At 46.3% G+C, this 22,326-nt stretch overlaps 1 protein-coding gene across 1 annotated transcript in view; it reads left to right on the top strand.

Moving 5' to 3' along the window:
- Positions 1-20,664, top strand: part of SPPL3 (signal peptide peptidase like 3) — a 71,508-nt gene extending 50,844 nt beyond the window's left edge. The window contains exons 4-11 of the mRNA XM_037052273.1: positions 623-742; positions 1,434-1,512; positions 2,424-2,536; positions 10,385-10,491; positions 10,837-11,000; positions 11,720-11,919; positions 13,164-13,273; positions 19,444-20,664. Of these exons, the coding sequence (XP_036908168.1) occupies positions 623-742; positions 1,434-1,512; positions 2,424-2,536; positions 10,385-10,491; positions 10,837-11,000; positions 11,720-11,919; positions 13,164-13,273; positions 19,444-19,515 (965 nt within the window). The 3' untranslated portion in view covers positions 19,516-20,664. The remainder of the gene's footprint in view (positions 1-622; positions 743-1,433; positions 1,513-2,423; positions 2,537-10,384; positions 10,492-10,836; positions 11,001-11,719; positions 11,920-13,163; positions 13,274-19,443) is intronic.
- The last annotated feature ends 1,662 nt before the right edge of the window (positions 20,665-22,326 follow it).

Below are 22,326 nucleotides of genomic sequence, written 5' to 3'. Positions count from 1 at the left end.
ATTTTAATTAATCGGGAGTTGGGCCTGGGCATTGTAATTCTTTAAGCTCCTCGGGTGATTCTGATGAGCAGCTAAGAATGGAGAGCCACCATGCTAAACGCTGTTTGTTCCTTAAGATGTTCCTGTAGTTTTTCTGATTTGCTGTTTTCATATCCTCCCCTTCCCCCAAAGTTAGTCCTCAACTCTTCCCCACAGAGGGGAAGAGTGAACGTTAGTACAGTAAATTCCTCCATGAGCAGCAGTAATTTTAGTCCGTGGCCTTAAACTACCTCTTTTACCAGGCCCATACACAAGACCACAAATGTACTCAAATAGATGAATCTGAATCTTTACTACCTTTGAATGTTCTTGATTTTGTTTGGTTTTGGTTTTGGTCCCCTGTTATCCAGATGGTTAGCACCTCAATTCAAGTATTTTTGGGGTAGCTACTATAATGAAGGCACTGCGAGGCAAGCAAGGAGTTCATAATCTCATTGGGAAAGAAAGATTTAGGGGGCCTCGGTAATCTGTACCTTACATTCTCATCCCTAGAACTGTCCGCATTCTGATGAATTAATGATCTGCATTGTGTGGCGTGGTGCTTGTTACGTAAGCGGTTGATATGTCCCTTTCTCTCTTTCAGGTATCCAAACGATTGACTCTACCCAGGCCCTCTTCCTTCCGATTGGAGCATCTGTCTCTCTCCTAGTAATGTTCTTCTTCTTTGACTCAGTTCAAGTAGTTTTTACAATATGTACAGCAGGTAAATGAATTTTGCTGCTCTTAACACTAACCTGAAAGGAAATGTGTTCACCATTTTTTATCATTTAAAAATTAAGATTTGCACATCATGCCATCTGTCAAGTTTTTCTTCCCAAGTCTGGCTTCTCCTCCCCTCACTCTTCTGGAACCACTGGCACACATGCCAACATAATCAGGGCCAGGGCCAGGGGCTTGAGAACGCAGGAGCTCTCTGACACAACCGTAGGGTCACCTCGGCTGTAGGTCACCAGAAGTCCAGGTGGGCAGAGTGGTCATCGGAAACCCTACTGACATTTCCACCGAGAGAAACATTGATAGCTAATCAAGATGACTCGACTGTTAGCTCTCTGCTCGGTTCGGAAGCTGGGCAGTGACGGGAATGTGGGATATGTGGGCAAACCGGTGGACGTGGTGGCAGACAGACCCTGGCCTGCCCGCTGCCAGCCTTCGCTCTGTGATAGAGGAGAATGAGGAAAACCGCCTGTGCTTCCTCCTACCTCCAATCAGTTTTCTAAAGAGGTTATGTGGGCCCTGCTAAAGGAAGGTGTTTTCTTCTCTGGTTAATTGGATGGTATTCACTTGTTGAGAAAAGTATTCTAGGAAATGATTGTTTCTGTAGGTCATGTCGTTTTTTTTATGATGTTAAAAAAAGCCACAACAACAGAATTTAACCATACATTTTCTTTCCGTAGTTCTTGCAACGATAGCTTTTGCTTTTCTTCTTCTCCCGATGTGCCAGTATTTAACAAGACCCTGTTCACCTCAGAACAAGTAAGGACTTGGCAGTTTTCTCTAAATTATACACTTGTATATTTTTCTTCCATGCTTGTTAGCATTATTGGGAGTCTAAACTTCCTGTTTTGACTGGAGCACAAAAAATGCCAGAAAACTGGGAAGTGAGATGTTTGATTTTTAAAACTGGAAGGTAGTATTTCCTTTTGTACCTTTTCATAGCAGATGAAATACAAACCAGTCTTAGGAAGTCAGAGTCATTGTATTTGCTTCCTACTTAGATTATTGAAAGAGGAGACGTTTCCTTTGAACGCGGGGCTTTCATTCCTTTCCTGGTGAGTTAATAGGATATGAAAGTAGTGGTTGCCTCGGGCACTGTTCGCCTTTCATTTTGGTAACCTGGCTCGTCAACTGTAAACCGACCGCTTAGGTGTGACCCCAGCATCCACGCCTCACCTCCGAAAGCCGGCGCTCGTGGACACCAGTCTTTTGCCACCGAGAGGCTGTGTGCACTTGAGAGGCCAGGCACTGGGGGCAGCTGATTTTCCCAGGACTTAGTGATGAGCAGATGGATTTACTCTAAGTATTTGTTCTTCTTTGCTAAATGAGTTGTTATTCATTTTCCTCAGTGTTTTCCTCGTAAGAATAGGATTTCCCCTACATTTAGAATCTCCAAAGATTGATATTGCCACTTCAAACTTCTAAACACCTGCATGGATATTTTGGGATGAAAAGTACATTATCAAACGCGTTCAGAAATATAATTATCTGATCCCTGCGTAGTTTACTGCGAAGAGGTTTGGGTGTTTTTATAGCCGGGTACCTCGACGATTGCCTGCTGCTCGAGTTGGGCCCTGATGGACTCGGCCTTGACGAGCCAAAGGAGAGTTTGGTGGCGGAGTGCAACGCGCTGTTTCACAGTAAGGCCCAGTAAGCGCCCTGTTTTCCAGGATCTCCTTTGGGTGCTGTGGGCGTTTCACCGCTGCGGAGCTGCTGTCGTTCTCCCTGTCTGTCATGCTCGTCCTCATCTGGGTCCTCACAGGCCACTGGCTCCTCATGGACGGTGAGTGTGTGCCGTGTGAAAAGTCAGAATTCTAATACCATTTGTGAGTAGTTCCAGTTCTCTGTCCTCCCTCCCCTCTCTCTGCGTTAGTTCTGCTGCTTCTGATTACCGTGAGTACTAGGAATCCAAAGATGGTGTTACGTATCATTGAGGTTTTTATTATTTTCACTCACATTTTTAAGATATTTTGTAATAAGAGCTTTTTTGAGATACAATTCACACACCACATACAACTTACCTACTCAAAGTGCACATCTCAGCAGGTGTTAGTGCGTTCACAGAGCTGCACGTACGAGCAGTCGTAGTGCGCGTCTACCCCCGACCCTGCAACACTGGTAACCCCTCAACAGTCGCTTCCCATTCCCCACCCAGGCCCAGTCGCCCATCCGTCTGCTTTCTGTCTGAGTTTGCCTCTTCTGGGCAGTTGAAAACCAAGGATGTTCTGCTCGTGGTCAAATTGGATAGAATTTAACAAAAAGGATTTTAAACTTTTTTTCCGTGCAAACCAGAATCAATAACATAGTCTTAACAAAGAAGAAATTTTAAACCCTAAGGAAAGCTAAAATCTTATCCTTCTATTTCAAGAGATTATTTTTCTCATTAAGTTACTTTAACCAGTGGAAGAATTTGAAATTTATATGCATTAAGATAGTTAGTGAAAAAGTCTAAGAAGCTGCATCTTAGTAGGGAACAGACTGTAGAATGGATTGGCAGCTCTGTAAAATTATATTTAAATGGTTTCTTTTTTTTAATCTTCACCCGAGGACGTGCTCGTTGACCCCAGAGAGGGGAAGGTTGGGGGGGGGGGGAACACCAAAACATCGATGTGAGAGAGAAACATCTATCGGTTACCTCTTACACATGCCCCGACCAGGGAGCTAACCTGCAGCCTAGGCATGCGCCCTGCCTGGGACTCTGACCTTTTGGTTTACAGAATGAAGTTCCAACCAAGCCACACCAGCCAAGGTGGTATATGTCATTTTAATGAAAGGTAATACATACAGAAAAAGCACTTAAAAACATATGAAACATGATGTACTTGTTTTTAAATATATTTCTTGGTGGAGAATAAATGCATCAGTGGTTACATGGAGCGGAGGCTGTGACTATAAGAAACGGCACTGGGATTTTGTGGGTGACCCACCTTGTCTATAGCCTGAGGGCGGTGGTGGCTGCACAGATCTGTCAGTTCATAGAACTCTGTACCTGTAAAGACCAACTCTCAGTTTTACTGTTTGACCATCTTAAGAATTTTATAAACATATTCACAATTTTGAGTATGTCATTTGTTATCATAGTTGTTGTTTAATGCTTTTTTTTTTTTTTGGAGTGCCTGCCGTGTACCAAGTATTCAAAGTCAAAAGCAGTTCCTTGCGGCTGCAGGTCTGGGTGTCCTTTAGACTCGTGTGCAGACCCCTGGCGGTCAGAATGGGAAGCAGCGTCCAAGTCACCGGTGTCTGGACCCTGCAGTGACTCACCTGTGCTGATCCTGAGCTTTGGTCTTATTTTAGCATCATATATTGCCTTCTAAAAACTTACTGTGATTGTTGGCTTCAGTACTTGAGTGTACACTGGGTATATAAGTATTTTGAAGTACAGTGTTTAAAAATTTTAAGTGCTGTACTGCTAAATTTTCTAAATCAAGTATCAGTGCTTTCGGTACTTATGTGTTTGATACTTTAGTGCTTCTGGAGATTGATAAAAAGTTGAAAAAAGACATTACACCTGAAGTCGCACAAGTTGCTCGCCCAGCTTGTGGTGGAAGGGAAAGGCCTGATTTATATATACTCGCTACTGAGAGTGATAGATTGGCAGGTATGTGTGCTTAACTTCTCCGGAGATGAACTTTTGGTTATTGCAGGAGAATGATTTAACTAAAAATAGCACAGATATAAATCGGGCACACTTAACTCCACCTACGCAAATGTTGTGTGAAGTGAGGCACAGCGCTACGTGCTGAACTGGAGTAGATATAAAACAGTAATCCCCAGGCCAGGACTGTTGCGTCTCCGTGCTAGCGGACTCCGAGTCCATAGGATGGCAGGTGATGCTTGAAGGACCTCGAAGGCTCTCAGGCCCCGGCGTTCCGAGGTTCCCTGTAGCCCCACTGCCACCTGCGGTGGCTCTGCTTCCACGGAACTCTCTATTCCTGTGTCCAGACACACGTGACTGTTGACAGGATTTGCTAAGGGTTCTAAGTTCACTAAGCTGCTGGCCCAAAAAAGATCCGATCTCTTTCAAAACAGCAAGCAGTCTGTTCTTTATACTCTTATCTCTACCCTATTCAAGCAGTGTGCAGGAAAAAACTCACTCACTAGTAGTGTGTCACTAAAAAAGAAAAGGTTGGCAAGCGGAAGATGACATTCTGCTCAAGGTAAACTGATTCACAATGGCTATCTGAAAGGTATTTTAGAGCAAGGCAGCAGAATTTTCTCCATTGTTCTTCTGCAAGACGCTACTTAGACTCACTGGAGGAAAAGTGGGAGGAGCAGCTCCCTGTAAGACCCTCTGATGGGCACGTTCCGCTACGTCATTCTATAGAGTCGCTAGGAGATTGGCAGTGAAGGACAGACTGTTTTCCCAGTGAACACCACATTGGGAGTACATTTCCGTTGTGAAATCCACCTAATGATCGAAATGCCCCTGACTGTTCAGTGAGGCTCCCATAAACCTTAACTGGTCCTAACTAGGAGACTTTTACCTCATTTTCTATCATCATTGTTATTTTCCAGTGTTGGTCTGAGAATAGCTTCTTCCTCCCAGTTTGCAGTGGGCAAACTGACCTTGTGAACAAGCAGAGTCCTCCCTCACAAACAGGAAGGTGCGAGCCTTCGAGCTTTTTCACTGTTTCTGATGCCGGCTGGCATGCGTCTGACGTGTTCTCTGCTCTTACAAAGTCTGTGGCTTTCTGGCCCTGGTCGTGAATGTTCTGAATACATGCCTCTCCAGTGGAGAGCTTATCTTGCCCGAGTTCTCCGCAGAATCTGAAATCGTCTGGTAGGCAGGAACTTGGGAGTGGAAGGTTTTTTTAAAATGCGTGTTTCTTAATGAAAGCCCGTTCTTCGAAGTTAGTTTAGTGTGCAAGCAATACATGTGGTGGTTTTAGGGCTAGGCATGAAGTATGTTTTCAGGGTTATAACGAGAAACATTGATATTAAGGAGGCGCTTCAGAGTTTTTCTTGAACTAAATCTAGAGGTTTTTAAAATCTGTTTCATCTGGTAAATTAACCTTTTAAGTTTGGGAAAGTTTTGCAGGGGTGTCCAACCTTTTGGCTGTCTGGGCCATATATTAAATACATTACGACATATAATCACAAAAAAGTCTCAGTGTTTTAAGTAAGTTTATGATTTTGTGTTGGGCCGCATTCGTAGCCATCCTGGGACGCATGCAGCCAGCCCATGGGCTCCAGGTTGGACACCCCTGCTTGAGAGAATTTGACCAATAGGTCGTGTGCTGTATTAGGCTAAAAGCTGGTGAATCTTGTGCATACACACCTGATGTTCAGGGATCGTTCAGCCAAGTTCACAGTCGCCATTCCCTGACTGTTTCGGGGAATAAAAGAGCCTTAACATATGTCTAGCCCCCAGCCCTTCACTCTACAGCACTTGCTACTAAGCTATGATTAGAAAATGTTCAGTGCCAGAAATCGAGCAGTTGATATTTTTGTTATAAAATGCTAGACTCTGGTGCTTAGTCCTATAGGGCCTTCCTATCTAGAGATCTTAGAAGCAAGCAAAGACTTCACAGATTACGTAACCCCTTTCAAGAACATTTAAGCTCAGTTTGGTGTCATTGTCTTTGTCCTTAGCCCTACTGGTTGTGGAAGACAAGGTGATACGGAGGTCATATCAGTAATAAATTGACAGTAACTACAGCTAAGGGGCTAAGATTAATAATTTACTTCCCTAACACTGTTGCTTAATTTACATCTAACCAAAGATAACATTGCTAATAAAACTGTTAGAGTCTTGGCAGTCCCTCAGGCAGCACAGGGCACTGGAGAGTTACCATCTCCCTTCGTTTTCGGCTAAGGTATTTTTTTTTCAGGGTTACATGAATGAAAGAATGAAAAAGAGAGGAACACTAGATGAGTAGTTGAGTGTTCTCAGGAATAAAACACAGCTTGTGGCAGTGTGCATCTGGGAGATTCATTCAACAGACTTACATTAAGAACCTTCTCTGAAGTGGCAAAAAGCATGTATTCCGCCTCTTCAGACACGGCTCTTCGAGTGCAGTGGGGAGACCTGGTGGGTGTGGATGGAGGTTATTGCTCAACTTCGATGGGGAGAGGGATAGGTTGGAGAATTGGGAACAAAGGGAGATGGACAGAGGCCGAGCCTGTGTGGCACAGCACCCTCCGGTGCGAGGTTTGCCTGAGGGTGAGTGGCTTTATAACAGACTGGATCCATCAGAGTGGGGAACCCAGGGTAAGGACGGGCTGGTGTTTCACAAGGGCCGTGGGGAGCAAGTGGGGAAGCACGACCAAGGTTTTCGGTGACAGTAGATAGTGGCGCCCAAAGTGGCCACAATTGAGTGTACATGATGAAAGACTGTGGTGAGTTGAAAATGAACCCAGAGTGTTTTGTTTGAAAGGTTAGGAATAGCCCTGGCTGGTGTGGGTCAGTGGATTGAGTGCCGGCCTGGGAACAAAGGGGTCGCTGGTTCGATTCCCAGTTAGGGCACATGCCTGGGTTATAGGCCAGGTCCCCCGGTATGGGGCATGAGAGACACAGCCACACATTGATATTTCTCTTCCTCTCTAAAAATAAATAAAATCTTTTTAAAAAAATAAAAATAAAATAAAGAAAGCTTAGGAATAGAATGGCGTTGTCTGGAGGAGTGATTTTCAGCCGGTGCGCTGCAGCAGGCATAATGGTACGCCATAAGAATTTTTAAAACACACAACACTTGTTTAGTCAGGGACACTGGACCCTTTTCCCTTAGACTGTCAAATAAAAAAATGACAACAGCCAACACAACAATAGCTTTCGGGTGTAAATGAATCAAAATTACACCTTTTTTTTGTCAGGTAGGCAAAATATATTTTTTGGTGTGCTGCAGAATTTTAGTAGTTTATGAGTGCCATGAGATGAAGAGGATTGAAAATCACTGGCCTAGAGACAGAAAATTCTGTCACTGAGCAGTTGGTTTTCCATGTTTGGGTTCGACCCGGGTGTGTGGAAGAGCATAAGATGGGTGATAAAAGCAGTGAGTGGATGCTCAGACCGTAATACCGATGAAGGTTCCTGCTGGTTTCCGTTGATTGAACAGTAAATTGAACAGAAAAGCTCTGAGATGGAGCAGTCACCTGCATGTCTTGGGGGCATAGACATTGAACCTTGGGAGCCTGCCCTTCTGCTGGTCTGTCCAGTGGGCTTCCACACCGCTCTCAGGTGTCGTCAGTCCGTTCTCCCACCCCCACTGCCCGCCCACTCCTGCCTCCTGTCTGGCCACCGCAGGCCTTCATTTCTTCCGGTTTCCTTGATGCTTTGCACTCTCCGTGTTCACTTGTGAGTTGCTGAGCAGGCCACCTGTTGCTACCCTACCCCATCACCCAGCCAGAGTTTCTGCCCAGACACGTGTTTGACCTGCTCTCTGGCCATTGGTTCCCAGCCTCTGTCCCAGGGGCTTTGCGCCCACCACTGGCCAATGCTGCTCCTGACGCGGCGGAGCTCATGCCCGCCAGTGTCCTGACTATGTGTTGAGGACACAGCCAAGCACTTGTTCCTATGATGATTGTACTGGGAATCCGTTATTGAAAACATGAGTGTGGGTTGGTTGTACCATCGGCCTTAAGTGTACATTTCTTCCTGCCTTCAGCATGCTTCAGTCATCCCTTTGCACCTTGAAATGTTTCAGTCCTTGCAAAGCCTAATTGGCCCTAACTCGTTAACAGAGTGATACAGTTCATTATATTCATTTGAAATGACATGGATTTGCATGTTTTACTAGTTTGGTTCTGTTTTTATAAGTTTATTAAAAATTTCAAGGCGACCCTAGTAAAATGAGCATCCTAGATTATTATCAAGTCAGCAGTCACGTCTCGACCGTGTCTCTGCAGAGCACACGCTCCTGAGCAGCTCTGCGAGCGCTTGATGACCGAGTCGGGGGGACAGAGAGAGGCTTTCTTCGTGGCTTCACTACTGTCGTGGGGTGGGAATTATTTTTCTCCTCTGTTTGAGTTCCTACAGTAGGAACTCGTTAAATATTAGTCAAATTGATGTACCCAAGTACCCAAGGCATGCCAGACTGTTACACAGGCGTAGCCTCTCTTTTATTATGCTTTGCTTTACTGGGCTTCACCAATGGTGCATTTTTTACAAATTGAAGGCAGGACCTTCCACCAGCAAAAAGAATGTAACTTTATTGTGGTACTCACTTTACTGTGGTGGTCTGGAACCAAATCCACGTCTCTTGGGTGTGCCTATATCTCCCCACTTCGTTACACACACCGGCAGTTCACCAAACCTAATAAAATGGTATACATCTGTAATATGGCTTTACTTGCTTTTCTTACTTTCCTTAGACTAATTTGAAGTTGAGAGAACATAATTTTTTATTTATTCAGCAAATTCTGTCTACTCTGTCAAGTGCTGGGAGTCCACAGAAAAAATAAGCCATGGTTTCTGTCCACTAGGAACAGCTGGTTTAGGGATAAACTGCTTATGTATAGATAATCACACTATTAGAGAATGGATGCAGAGAAAACAACTTAATCTGGTCAGGCCAGATTAAGGAAAGACTCCCTGAGGAAGGGCTTTCGGTCCTGGCCTCCTTAAGGATGAGGATGAGCCGTGACTGGTGTGGCTCGGTTGGTTGGGCATCATTCTGCAAAGTGAAGGTCGCCAGTTCAGTTGCTGATCAAGGCACATGCCTGGGCTGTGGGTTCGGTTCCCAGTAGGGGAGCATATGAGAGGCAACCGATTGGTGTTTCTCTCCCTCTCTTTCTCCCTCCCTTCTCCTCTCTAAAAATAAAATATTTATTAAAAAAGAGAATGAGGCCCTGGCTGGTGTAGTTCAGTGGATTGAGCACAGGCCTGTGAAGCAAAGGGTCACTGGTTTAATTCCCAGTCAGGGCACATGCCTGGGTTGCAGGCCAGGTCCCCAGTAGGGGACACATGAGAGGCAACCACACATTGATGTTTCTCTCTCTCTCTTTCTCCTTCCCTTCCCCTCTCTCTAAAAAAAATAAATAAATAAAATTTAAAGAGAGAGAATGAGGATGAATTTTCCAGGGAAAGAAGCCCAGGACCGGGTCTCTGGGTAGAGCGTGAACGGACATAAGTATGTATCGAGTAGAGTGATCACATCCGAGTGGCCTCAGAGCAGAGCAGCCTTGCCCTTGAGGACTTCACATTTTAGTTGTAAGGAGAGAAAATTGTTTAAAAGGAGTCATCGTGTCTCAGATTTTGAGAAGTACAAGGAAAAAAAAAATAAGGCAAGATAGAGAGGAATGAATTGCTGGACCAGTGTCCCTGAGTAAATAAAAGGGCATGTGACAGAGGGCGCGTTAACATTCAAGGAGCAAGGATGGTGCATCTGCAGTGCTGAGGGGTCGTAGGGGCCCGGAGGCCCCGGCTGCGCCTGTCTGCCACTTGATCACAGTAGAAAATCTCCTGGGTCTCACACAGCCAAGCACTTAGTAGTGTGGGAAAGGGATTTCCCCAAATATCAGGAGGCCAGACTGGGCTCAGGTGGGCCCTTTGTACTGTAGGACGTAAAGGCTTAGATGGGAGCTTAGGCCTGGTTTTCGAGGGGACCTAACAACTGTGTTGAGGTTAGAAGCTGCGTGGCTCGTGGAAAGGGGACGCTCCTGCACTGCACACTGACTGCCATCTCCTCCCCAGCACTGGCCATGGGTCTCTGTGTCGCCATGATCGCCTTCGTCCGCCTGCCCAGCCTCAAGGTCTCCTGCCTGCTTCTCTCAGGGCTCCTGATCTACGATGTCTTTTGGGTAAGGTCTGCTGCCCTGAAGCTGCCGCTCTCCTTCATGTTGAACTGGGGTCTGAGTGGCTGGAGTCTGGCTAGTGGGGTGCCTCCCATCTGGGACCACCCCCTCCAGTCCTGAGCTGGCGTGTGGGAGGGCGGTTGAGCCTTCGTTTCTGCAGACATGTTACAGGGGAGATGTGTGTGACAGGGCAGAAAGAAGGAGCGAGCAAAGTTCTCTGCCCTGGGAGCAAAGGTTTTCTCCTCAAAGCCTGTGGCATTCTGAGACTCCACTCTTCAGAGCAAGGAGAGCTGATGCTGAAATCACGTCGCCTCCAGCTCCCTCTGTTAAAGGTGACTCTCCACTTGGCAGGTGTTTTTCTCCGCCTACATCTTCAATAGCAACGTCATGGTGAAGGTGGCCACCCAGCCGGCTGATAATCCTCTCGATGTTCTTTCCCGGAAGCTCCACTTGGGGCCCAACGTCGGACGCGATGTTCCTCGCTTGTCTCTGCCTGGAAAGCTGGTTTTCCCGAGGTAGGACTGACACATTGGGCCTTGGGACACTCTGCCTTCCTGTCCCTGGATTAACCTGTCTCTGTCATCAGCAGTTTAGTCCTGGACCAGACAGGGTTGTGAGTTGGCAGCTCTGTCTTACAAAGGAGAACATCGACTCCACTCGCAAAGGTGTAGCACTAAGTGATACAGGTGCTGCTTTTTATTACTGATTAACATGATCAGGCAGTCACGCTGCTACTGTTGACATACTTTCACGTTGGCTGGAGAGAACAGCAGGAGATTGTGGAGCTTTGTACTTCTGAGACATTTGCAAAAATACGTCCTAGTGCTTAAATTATACAGTTCCTGGTAATATAACTTTGGAAAAGTTAATGTGCTGCTTTAATCTCTGTGTCTGGGAATAGTTAGGTGCTTATTTGAAGTCTCAGTGGTGAATGTGTGACACAGTGAATTGCTTGACCTTCCTAGAGGTGGCGCTGCATGAGCAGGTCACGTGCGGCCACCGGCAAGTGCTCCCCCGGAGCAGGGCGGGGCTGGGTCGAAGACCTCTGTTGCTAGCGCTCTGTGGTTTTCCACCTCTAAACTAGCATCTCTTAAAAACTAGTGTTCAGCCAGTAGAGATTTCCGTCGACCATTCAGGTAAGTTCCTTGACGTCTCAAAAAGCTGACAGACCTTGCCCAGGAGGAGGATGGGATTGTCGAGTGCGGCCTCCCTGACCTGTGACACTGTGTTCCAGCTCCACAGGCAGTCACTTCTCCATGTTGGGCATCGGAGACATTGTGATGCCCGGACTCCTGTTGTGCTTTGTACTCCGTTACGACAACTACAAAAAGCAGGCCAGTGGCGACTCCTGTGGCACCTCCGGACCCGCCAACATCTCCGGACGCATGCAGAAGGTCTCCTACTTCCACTGCACCCTCATTGGATACTTCGTAGGTAAGAGAGAGCCAGAACCTGTGTTCGGGCCCCTCTCCCACTGTCCTCCACACCCTGGAACTGAGGTCTCCCAGTGGCAGGTGTTGGAAGGCACAGTGACTGGTGGCTGTTGACAGACAGTGGCCGCAAAGGAAACACTTACAGAGCCCGTGAGGTGACAGGTGCTGTCTGCACTGGCCAGCCCAGTTCTCTCGGTCCAAAGGACGCTGTAGTTAAGCTTGTGGTTTGGCCTCAAAGTCGAGAACACCTACCACATGATAATTGTGGGTCAGTCTATATGCTTAATTAACAGTCTTCAGCTTGAGTTGAATGGCTGTCGTGTGTATTTTTTTTCCTTTGTTCTGTCCCCTCGACTCACCCCAGGCTGTTTTTTACCTAGCCAGCTCACTTACAGGCATTGCCGTTGAGCTGGGCATAGCGGCAGCCTGTTTGCAGCTACAGCGTGTGCAGTGGAGTGAGTGGGAAAGGGGCGCCTCGCTCAGCATCAGCTCTTCCCTGATTTTGTAGTGCTTTCATAGGCACGGGTTCATTTCAGTCCAGGGACTCGGAGGGGGGCCGGGCAAATGGTGGTATCCCCACCAGATAGATGGGGCGGCTCCAAGAGGAGAAATGCCTTGACCAAGGCTACATGGCTCCTGTAAGCAGCAGAGCTGAAACTGAACCCAGGTCTTTTGCCTCCTCATCTAACATCACGTATCGCAGACGACAGCAGACAGAGGGAGACCAGGCACACTCGGGGGTGAGGGGAGGGCTTGGCCTGGGAACCAGCACACAGGGTAGGAGTTGGGCGGGGCGTGGGTCCTCAGGATTCTAGAGTTTTTGGTTTTGTCTTTATTATTTAATAAAAGATTTTTATTTGTTTATTTTTTAGAGAGAGGGGGAGGGAAGGGGAAGGAGAGAAACATCAGTGTGTGGTTGCCTTTTGCACGCCCCCAGCAGGGGACCAGGCCCACAACCCAGGCATGTGCCCTGACTAGGAATTGAACTGGTGACCCTTTGGTTCACAGGTCTGCACTCAATCCATTGAGCCACACCAGCCAGGGTTGTTTTTGTCCTCTTTTAAACTGCTATTTCAACTTTAAAGGTCCACTGCTGGGCATTTTATACCCTACCCGCTGCATGGGCTCTGTCACATGAGAGCTGTACAATCCTGAGACTGCCAAGGCAGGCGTCCGGCGGCGGCCACGCCCTGTCTCTGAGCTGGCCCCTTGGAGTTACTCACAGACGCTTCTCTACCCTCGTAGGTCTGCTCACGGCTACCGTGGCGTCTCGCATTCACCGAGCAGCCCAGCCTGCCCTTCTCTACTTGGTGCCATTTACCTTATTGCCACTCCTCACGATGGCCTATTTAAAGGTGAGAGGAGGGGTCATAAACCTGTGAAAGCAGTAACTTGGCGTTGGTTGGGAACTTGGTGTGTATCCTCCTTGCTGGAGGTGGTTCTGAAGCCCCTGAGCTCTTGATCTTGAAGTTGGGGTTTTGTTCTTTAGTTTTACTAAAGCATGCTCTTCCAGATTCTTGCAGCCACTGGCAGAAAATGCTAATGCATTAGACTGCCACGCCACCTGCTTATGGATGATTAACTGAACCCCCTAGAGCCCAGCTGCAGAGAATCCCTGCTCCCCTTAAAAACAGTGCCCTGTTGCCACCCAAAGCTTCGTTACTACTCTGTATGGCGGAGTGGCAATAGGAGTGGCAGGAACAGCAGGTACCGGCACGCCCACCTGGCCTTTCCCCAGTGCGCTGCTCGGCCAGGCAGGCTCAGCGTCACAGGTGCTGTAAGGAGCCGCCCAGCCAGGTGGCTTTCCAGAACTACCTGGCACATGAAGCCTGCCCAGAGGTCGCTTCCGCACAGGGCCCCTGTCAGCACAGAGAACCAGGCAGAGCCTCTATCGAGAAGACGAGTGAGTGCAGGAGTTCTCTGGGGTCAGAGGGTGAGCACTGTTGTCTGTGTTCCCTCTTCGCCTCCGTAGGATGGGCAGGGGTGCTTGGGCCTGCCTGCAAGGTCTCTGCAGTGTGTTCTGTACACATCACCGGAGCCTGTTTCTGCCTGAACACAGGGAGTAGGTAGGACCAACAGGGCACTACCACACACACCTGGCCTCCCTGTCTGGCGCTGCTCCAGCTCAGTTGGCCACTTCCCCGACAGCGTCAGCACCTGCTCAGCTCCTACTGACCTGCCAAAACCACCCTACATGCACAGGCTACACAGAGCATGCTTCAGCCTAAAACCACTCTCCCAGAGCAGGAGAGACAGCTGTTTTCTGTAATTCATTGAAGCAAACACTAAGTCAAGGGAATATTTCTCAAATGAAAGAATAAGAAAAATCCCTGGGGGTGGGGAGGTGTGGGAACAGAAGTAGTTTGCCTGATGAAGTCAAAGAAATGGTCACAAGGACCTTCACCAAACCTAAGTGTGGAGTGGAAGAACTTAGGGAGAACATCAGTAAGAGAAAGAACCAACAGCCCTGACAACTGCGGTAACTGTGGGGAGAGCACACGTCAGGAGGGTCAGCAGCAGATTAGCTAATGCAGAAGAGTGGTCAGTGACCCAGAGAACAGAGTAGTAGAAGCCCACCATTCAGAACAGCAGAAAGAGAAAGGAGTTTAAGTAAACAAGAATAGTTTAGAGACCTCTGAGGCAACATTAAGGGCTCGAATGTCTGCATTATTAGGGATCCCAGAGAGAAAAGGGAAAGGGACAGAAACTTTGTTTAAAGAACTAATGGCTAAAAACTTTCCTAACCTGGGCAGGGAAACAGACGTCCAGGAAGCACAGAGTTCCGAACACAATGAACCGCAAAGGCCCACTGCAATTAAAATGGCAAAGCTTACAGGGATGATCTTGAAGGAAGCAACAGAAAAATAAGAAAGGAACCAACAACCTAGAATAATTTACCCAGCAAAATTATTCTGAATTGAAGGAGAGATCAAAAGAGAACCACAGGACTTCATCACCATTAAACCAACTTTACAAGAAATGCTAGAGTTGTCTGTAAGGAGAAAAGGAAAGGCTGTAACCAGAAATACCAAGTAGGAGAAGGGGAGAAACCTCAGTGTTGCCAGATACTTAGCGAATACAGCAAATCAGACAAAAGCTACTACACAGGTTAAAAAAAAGTATTAGAACTACAATAAGTAGTGTGGAGATACACAACACAGAAAGATCTAAAATGTGACATCAAGAACATATATAGCATGGAGAGGGGAGTAAAAATGCAGTCTTGTTATAATACACTTGATCTTAAACACCTATCAGCCTAAATCGCACTGCTGTATATGAAGAAGGGTGTGCATAAACCTCATGGTAACCGGAGACCTACAAAAGGTACACGAAGAACAAAGAGAAATGAACCTTAAAAAAGCAAAACAAAATTCAGCAAAACACAAGGGAATAGATCAAGAAAAGAAGAAAGGAATAGGGGATAAACTATAAAAGTCAACAAAATGGCAATAAGTGCAGACTTATCAGTAAATGTAAATGGATTAAATGCTCCAATCGAAAGACACAGGGTGGCTGAATGGATTCAGGAGAAAACCAAACACCTGTAGGCTGCGGGCAGAGACTCATTCCAGGTTGAAGGCGGACTGAACGTGAAGGGTTAGAACAGGAGGTTCCATGTAAATAGAAACTAAGACAGCTGGAGTAGCAATACTTAATACCAGACTAAATCGGTTTTAAAACAAGAAATGTGAGAAGAGACAAAGAAGGACCTTACATAACTAATAATCCAAGAAGAGGATACTATAAGTGTAAGTATCTCTGCACCCAACACCTAAACCTACACAGCAATTATTAGTGGGCATACAGGGGGAAATTCACATTAATAAATACAATAGGGGAGTTTTTAAAAGATTTCATTTTATTTTAGAGAGGGGAGCAAGAGGAAGAGAGATACATCAATGGGTTGCCTCTCGCACACCAGTACCCAGGGCAAAGCCTGCAACCCCGGTGTGAGCCCTGACGGAATCAAACCAGCAAGCTTTCCATTTGCGGGACAACCCAACCCACTGAGCCGCACCAGTCGGGGCTGGTGGGGGAGTTTTAATACCCCATTCACATCGATGGATAGATTGTTCAGACAGAAAATTAGTCATGAAATAATGACCTTAAATGTCATACTAGACAAGATTACTTAGTAGACATTTATAGAACGTTTCATCCAAAAACTGCAAAAGATACTTTTTTTTAGGTGCACATAGAATACTCTCCAGGACAGATGACACCTTAGGCCACAGATCCAGCTTCAGCACCAGATGGAAGTCATAGCATCTTTTCTGACTACAGTGGCACAAAACAAGAAATAACTACGGGGGGGGAATGAAAATAAAAACAGCTTTTCAAAATTGATGGGGCACACCAAGAGCAGTTCTCAGAGGGAAGCTCGTTACAATATACAGGTCTTCCTGAAGGAACTAGACAGACAAAACCCCAGTGAGTAGAAGAAAGGAAATAAGACCAGCGTGGAAATAAATGAAGTAGAAATTAAAACACAGTAGAAAAGATCAATAAAACTAAGAGCTGGTCCTTCGAAAAGACAAATAGATAAATCTTTAGCCAAACTCATCAAGACAAAAAGAAGCAGGGTGGGTTCGCGCCAGAACCTAGCTGTGCCGGCACCTAGGTTCCAGACTTCCGACCTCCAGAACTCATAGAAGTAAACTGTTTATAAGCCCAAATTTTAAAAAGGAAGCTCAAATAAATAAATCGTGAATGAAAGAGAAGTTACAGCTGATACCACAGAACTAGAAAGAATCATTAAAGAATACTATGAACAGTTATGCCAGATACGACAATCTAAAAGAAATAAATTTCCACAAGTACATAACCCCCAAGACTGAACCAGGAAGAAATACAAGCTCTGAACAGACTGAAATATTAGCAATAAAATTGAAGCAGTAATTAAAGAAAATAAAACTCCCAACAAATAAAAGTCCAGAGCCAGAGGGCTTTAATAGGTGAATTGTACTAAACATTGGAAGAAGAAAATTAATACTTATTAAACTTGTTAAACTATTTCAAAAAATTGAAGAGGAAGATGCTGACAAACTCGTTTTATGGGCCAGCATTACCCTGATACCAAAACCAGATAAAGACATTAACACCCCCCAAAGGTAAAATAAAATGGCAGCTCATTACACTCTGTAAACAAATATAAAAGTTTTCAACAAAATATTAGAAACCAAATTCAGCAGTACAGTAAAAGGATTGTATATCATGACCAAGAGAGAGTCATCCCAAGGATAGTTACGAATCGGTGTGCCACATCATGTTAACAGAATAAGGGATAAAAACTAGATGATCATCTCAGTAGGTGCAGCTGACAGAATTAAACATCCTTGGATGATAAAACCCTCAGTGAAGTGGATAAAGGAGTAGGATCTCTCAATGTAACAAAGGCCATACAAACTTACAGCCAACATCGTACTCAGTGGGGAAAAGCTGAAAGTCCTTCTTCCTCTGAGATCAGGAGCAAGACGAGGATGCCCACCATGACCTCTGTTCCACTTAGGATTGAAAGTCCCGGCCACAGCCGTCAGACAAAACAAAGAGACACAAGGCATCCAGATTGGAAAGGAAGAAATAAAACTCGGTGATACTGTGCATAGAAAACCCTGAAGACTCCACCAGTAAACTTGAACTGACCCATAACTTCATGTGTTGCGGGGTGTGTACAGAAATGGTTGCGCTTCTGTACATCAGTACTGAACCATGAGAAGGAAAGACAGCCTGTTTATAATTGCATCAGAAAGAGTAAAGAAAAAAGTGAAAGACCTATTCTCTGAAACTATAAGACATTGAAGAAAAAACTAAACAAGATACAAATAATGGAATAATACACTTTGCTTTTGGATGGGAGAGGTTAATATTGTTAAAAAGTTCTTACCACCTAAAGTAGCACACAGAGTCAGTGTAATCCCTAATAAAATACCAAAGACGTTCTTCTCACAATTAGAACTTATCTTGAAATTTGTATGGAACCACAAAAGACCCCCTGAATGGCCAAAGAAATCCTGAGAAAGAACAAGGTGGGAGGTATCATGCATCTTGATATGAAATTTTATTACCAAGCTACAATAGTCAAAACAGCATGGTACTGGCATTTAAAAAAAAAACACCAGTTATATACAAAAATGGCAGAAATACCCATATCCGTGGTCACTTAATCTACAACAAAGGACACAAGGATACACAACGGGGTAAAGACAGTCTCTCTAAATGAGTGGTGAACTGGACAGATAAATGCAACAAAGTGAAATTGGACCACTTTCTTACCTCATACACAAAAATCAACTCAAAATGGTTAAAGACCTAAATGTTAGACCTGAAACCATAAAACTCCTAAAAGAACCATAGGCAGTAACTCTGACATTGGTCTTAACAGTATCTTTTTTTGATATATGTCCTTCAGCAAGAGGAACAAAAGAAAACAAATGGGACTACATCCAACTAAAACGTCTTTGCACAGCAAAGGACACCAACAGAGTGAAAAGACAACCTGCTGAAAGGGAGAAGATCGTCACCAATTATACACCCAATAAGAGGTTAATATCCAAAATTCATCATCTGTACGACTTAACAATCCAACTGAAAAATGGGCAGAGGGCTTGAATACGGATGGCCCAGACATCTGGGAAAAGGTGCTCAGCATCACTGATCATCAGGGAAATACAGATGAAACCACAACGAGATAATTCCTCACCCGTGTCGGAATGGCCATCACCCATCAGTACCAAGTGCTGGGGAGGGTGTAGAGGAAAGGGAACCCTTGTAGTGCACACTGTTGGTACTAATGTAAATTAGCGCAGCCGCTATGCAAAACAGTATGGAGATTTCTCAAAAAATCAAAAGTAGAGCTGCCATACAGTCTAGCAATTCCACTTCTGTGGGTTTATCTGAAGAAAACAAACCCTAATTCAAAAAGATGTGTGCACCACTGTGTCTGTTGCAGCAAGATGGGGAAGCCACCTAGGTGTCCACTAATAGATAAATGGATAAAGATGTATGTCAGTATATAGAAATCTGTGTAACAACGGATTATTAACCAATAAAAAAGTGAAGTCTTGTCATTTGCAACGATAAAGCTCAACCTAGAGGGTGTTAATGTTAAGTGAAATAAGACAAGGATAGATACCGTGGAATCTAAAAAAAACTAAAGTTTGGAAATAGGAATGACAAAAAATCTAGACTTAGAGCATTCTCTTATCTACAAGATTTCTACTGTCAACTCCCATATTATAGATGAGGGAACGGACACAGGGAGATCGCCTTGCCTAAATCACCTGACTCCTAACAATGGAACTCGTCCCAGAATAGAGAAAGTAGAGGCCCTTCCCTGCTCCAGGGACCTAGGAGCTCTTCTGGGTGGGACCTTAGAGAACGGTGGGTTACGGTTCAGGGAGTAAAATTTGAGTGTTCCCTGCTTTTCCGCAGCAGCAGCCTGAGATCAAGAACCAGGCAAGACTTGCAGGTGTGTGTGTCTTGCATTTAAACCTGTAACTTAGAAAAGTCCCTTCTCTCCCAGGGCGACCTGCGGCGGATGTGGTCGGAGCCCTTCCACTCCAAGTCCAGCAGCTCCCGGTTCCTGGAAGTATGATGGGCCGCAGAGTGCGACCGGAGTGGCCGTCTTAGTCCTTTACTGTCAGCGCCTGGTTTTGTTTCCTCTTAGAGTTGGCCTGGTACTCGGAGACGTACCTGTTTAAGGAACTGACGAGTGACTGGATTTGCGTTTGCGGGGAGCTCGTTTGCGGGAGCGAGGTGCTGGAGCCCAGCTTGGACCCTTCTCTCCCGCCCTGGCAGAGAGGGGGGAGCCCCTGCTGGAGGGACAGGCCCTCCCCAGCGCTCCTTCCTCCCCCGCATCTCTGGATCTGCCCCAGACTGTTAACCTGAGAGGGTCGGGACAGGCCTGTTCAAACTGACAACGGCAAGGATCGCTCTCTGCCTTTGGAACACTAAAGGATGAAAAACGTTAGCAAGCCGAAGTTTCTTCAGTGAACCCTCAAGAACTTTGGGACCAGTTTCCTGTGGGGGACTCAGTTTCAGAGAACCGAGACAGAAGCTCTTCTGTCGTTATAATCTTCTTTCCTTTTTTGGATTTATTAAATATTTTCTGTGGTGTGAAGTGACTTATTAAATCCACAGACATTGAGTGACTTCTTACAACATACACATAAGAATTGCTGTAAAGAGTTCGTGTCCGCCCAGATGTTGTGTTGGCAGTGAACGAGGGCACGGTTTTTATACATCCACACACACACACATAGATATGTATGAATAAACAGAACCTAAAACCTGCTCAGATCATGCTGTGTAGCAGACAGGGCTTGCTGTAATCGTTAGCATGTAGCGCCGTTCCCTCGGGCTTCCTCGTGTACGGATCAGCTGCCGTCTCTCCCTCCACAACAAACACGCAGTTAAAAGCCAGTATCGTATTGTCCTGATATACTCACGGCCTCTAGGGGACTCCCGTTCGGTTCCGATCAGTGTAGCAAATTAGGGATGAAAGAGACACCTTCCTGGCCCTGTTCTTTCGTGTTCACAGGCTTCTCCCGCAGGGTTTTCAGTACTTCCTTCTCGAACTGATGCATGTACTATAGCAGCAGGCGTCTTCGTGCTTTCTGATCATAGTAATGTACTACTTGTAAATACATTTTTCTATTTTCTATTTTTTTGTATTTTTTTGGCATTTTTGTTTCATCGGTGTGCTGTATTTTCCATGCCCTCACTCCTTTAAGAAAAAAAAAAGAAAAAACAACACAATCCTGTCCTTGCTCTTGTGATTATAGTCTTGGTTTACCTGTGGTGACACCCGGGGACTGGGGACAAATGTCAAGTGCTCCTCTGAGATGCACTCTGCATTCTAGGAATTGTGGGAAGGGCAAGCTGCTCTGCGCCTGTAGAATCTGACCTGTGCGGTGGTCCGTGCCACAGAGCCAGTGTATTGGGGGTGCCTGGTGGGAGTGGCGTCCGATTGCCCTTGGTGGGGCAGCCCCAGCCTGGGGGGGAAGCTGCCTGCAGCTCGGAGGCAGAGAGATGCCTGGGGTTGGCCCACGGCCGGACAGCAGATGCTGGAGGAGGACCCGTGTCCTGGCTTCCCCCTACACTTGTGGCACTTCTCTGTCTTGTCCCGTGCGGTAAACTGGCGTGCTGCAGCTCCTGTCGCTGGAAGGCACGGAGGGTGGGGCTCGCGGCTGTGCGTGTCACGCCTTTGGGAGTGTCCAGCAAACAGGACTGTGCGCTCTTCAAACCTCTGTGTCTTCGAATCCTACTGAGGGCTGTTCGTTTTTTTTGTTGTTCGGTTGTTTTTGTTTTTTAATAAACGACTCCTTTCTAGACTTTGTCCCCTCATCTTCACTTTCGGTTGTTGGTACCAGAACTCCCGTCACCGCCTGCCTGCTGTGTGCACCAGAAGGCTGATGGGAAGACCCTGTCTCCAGCCGGGATGCCTGTAGCTCTGGGTCGGTCCTAGAGATGCCACGGAGCTGAAGCTTCTGCTGTCCACAGAGCTGCAGGCAGCCTCTGGGTTTGCTGGGGACAGAAGCCCACGCACATGCCCCTCCCTCACCGCTCTGCTGCTTCCTTGGCCCTCCGGGGTGCAAATGGCTGATGGGGGCAGGGCGGGAGTCTTCCAGAAGGACTCTGATTGAAGCAGGTGGCAGTAATGATTAGCGGTATTATCCTGCAGTTGGTCATTTTAATTTTTCTAACTTCTCATCCAAAAACTAAATTTCCAGACAGAAGTAGTATAATTTTGTGTTATTCTCATTTCTGTGCAGGTTGGGGGGGGGGGATGGGGTGGTCGCAGAGAATACCCACACTAAGGACTCCTAAATGTAATTGGGATTCAAGTTGCTGGTCTTCAAAGTCCTTGAAACTTGGGCAGGGCAACTGCAAACGTGCCCCTTTAACCGCAGCCAGCCAGCCCCCAAGAACTGCCCCCAGTTCCAGAAGCCGCACCCTCTTCTGTGGGATTGGGGCTACGGTGGAAGTGCATGCTTTCAGTATCTCCTTTGGTCTTCCCTCTCCATGCCCCTGCCTGATACGCCATGTCCTCGTCTTATTTTTCCTGGTTCCTCAGCTCCTGACATTGGGGTTTTCTAAGGAGTCTTTTGCATTAGGAAAGGCGTGTTTACACACTTCCAGCATGGGCTCCCTCCCTCCTCACTGGTCAGACGTGGTCCTGCCCCCAGAGTCACTCCATGTTGAAGCTCTTGCTCGTGGTGACCTCCTCCTTGCTAATCTGAGCTAATGAAGGTACGACAGCAAAGTTTGTCCAAAACCAAGCCAGTTCTGTTCCCGTTATTATACAGCTCATGCCTTTTCTTGGCAAGAGCATCAGGGCTCCCAAAGCAGGAACAGCTCAGACCGGCACGGGGAGGGTTTTGGGGAAGGGTAGGCTCTGTCCGAA

The sequence above is a fragment of the Sturnira hondurensis genome, unplaced genomic scaffold (genome assembly GCF_014824575.4).
Source record: "Sturnira hondurensis isolate 20B ecotype Veracruz unplaced genomic scaffold, ASM1482457v3 Scaffold0007406, whole genome shotgun sequence".
NCBI classification, from domain to species: domain Eukaryota; kingdom Metazoa; phylum Chordata; class Mammalia; order Chiroptera; family Phyllostomidae; genus Sturnira; species Sturnira hondurensis.
This window is presented reverse-complemented; position numbering and strand designations above follow the sequence as displayed.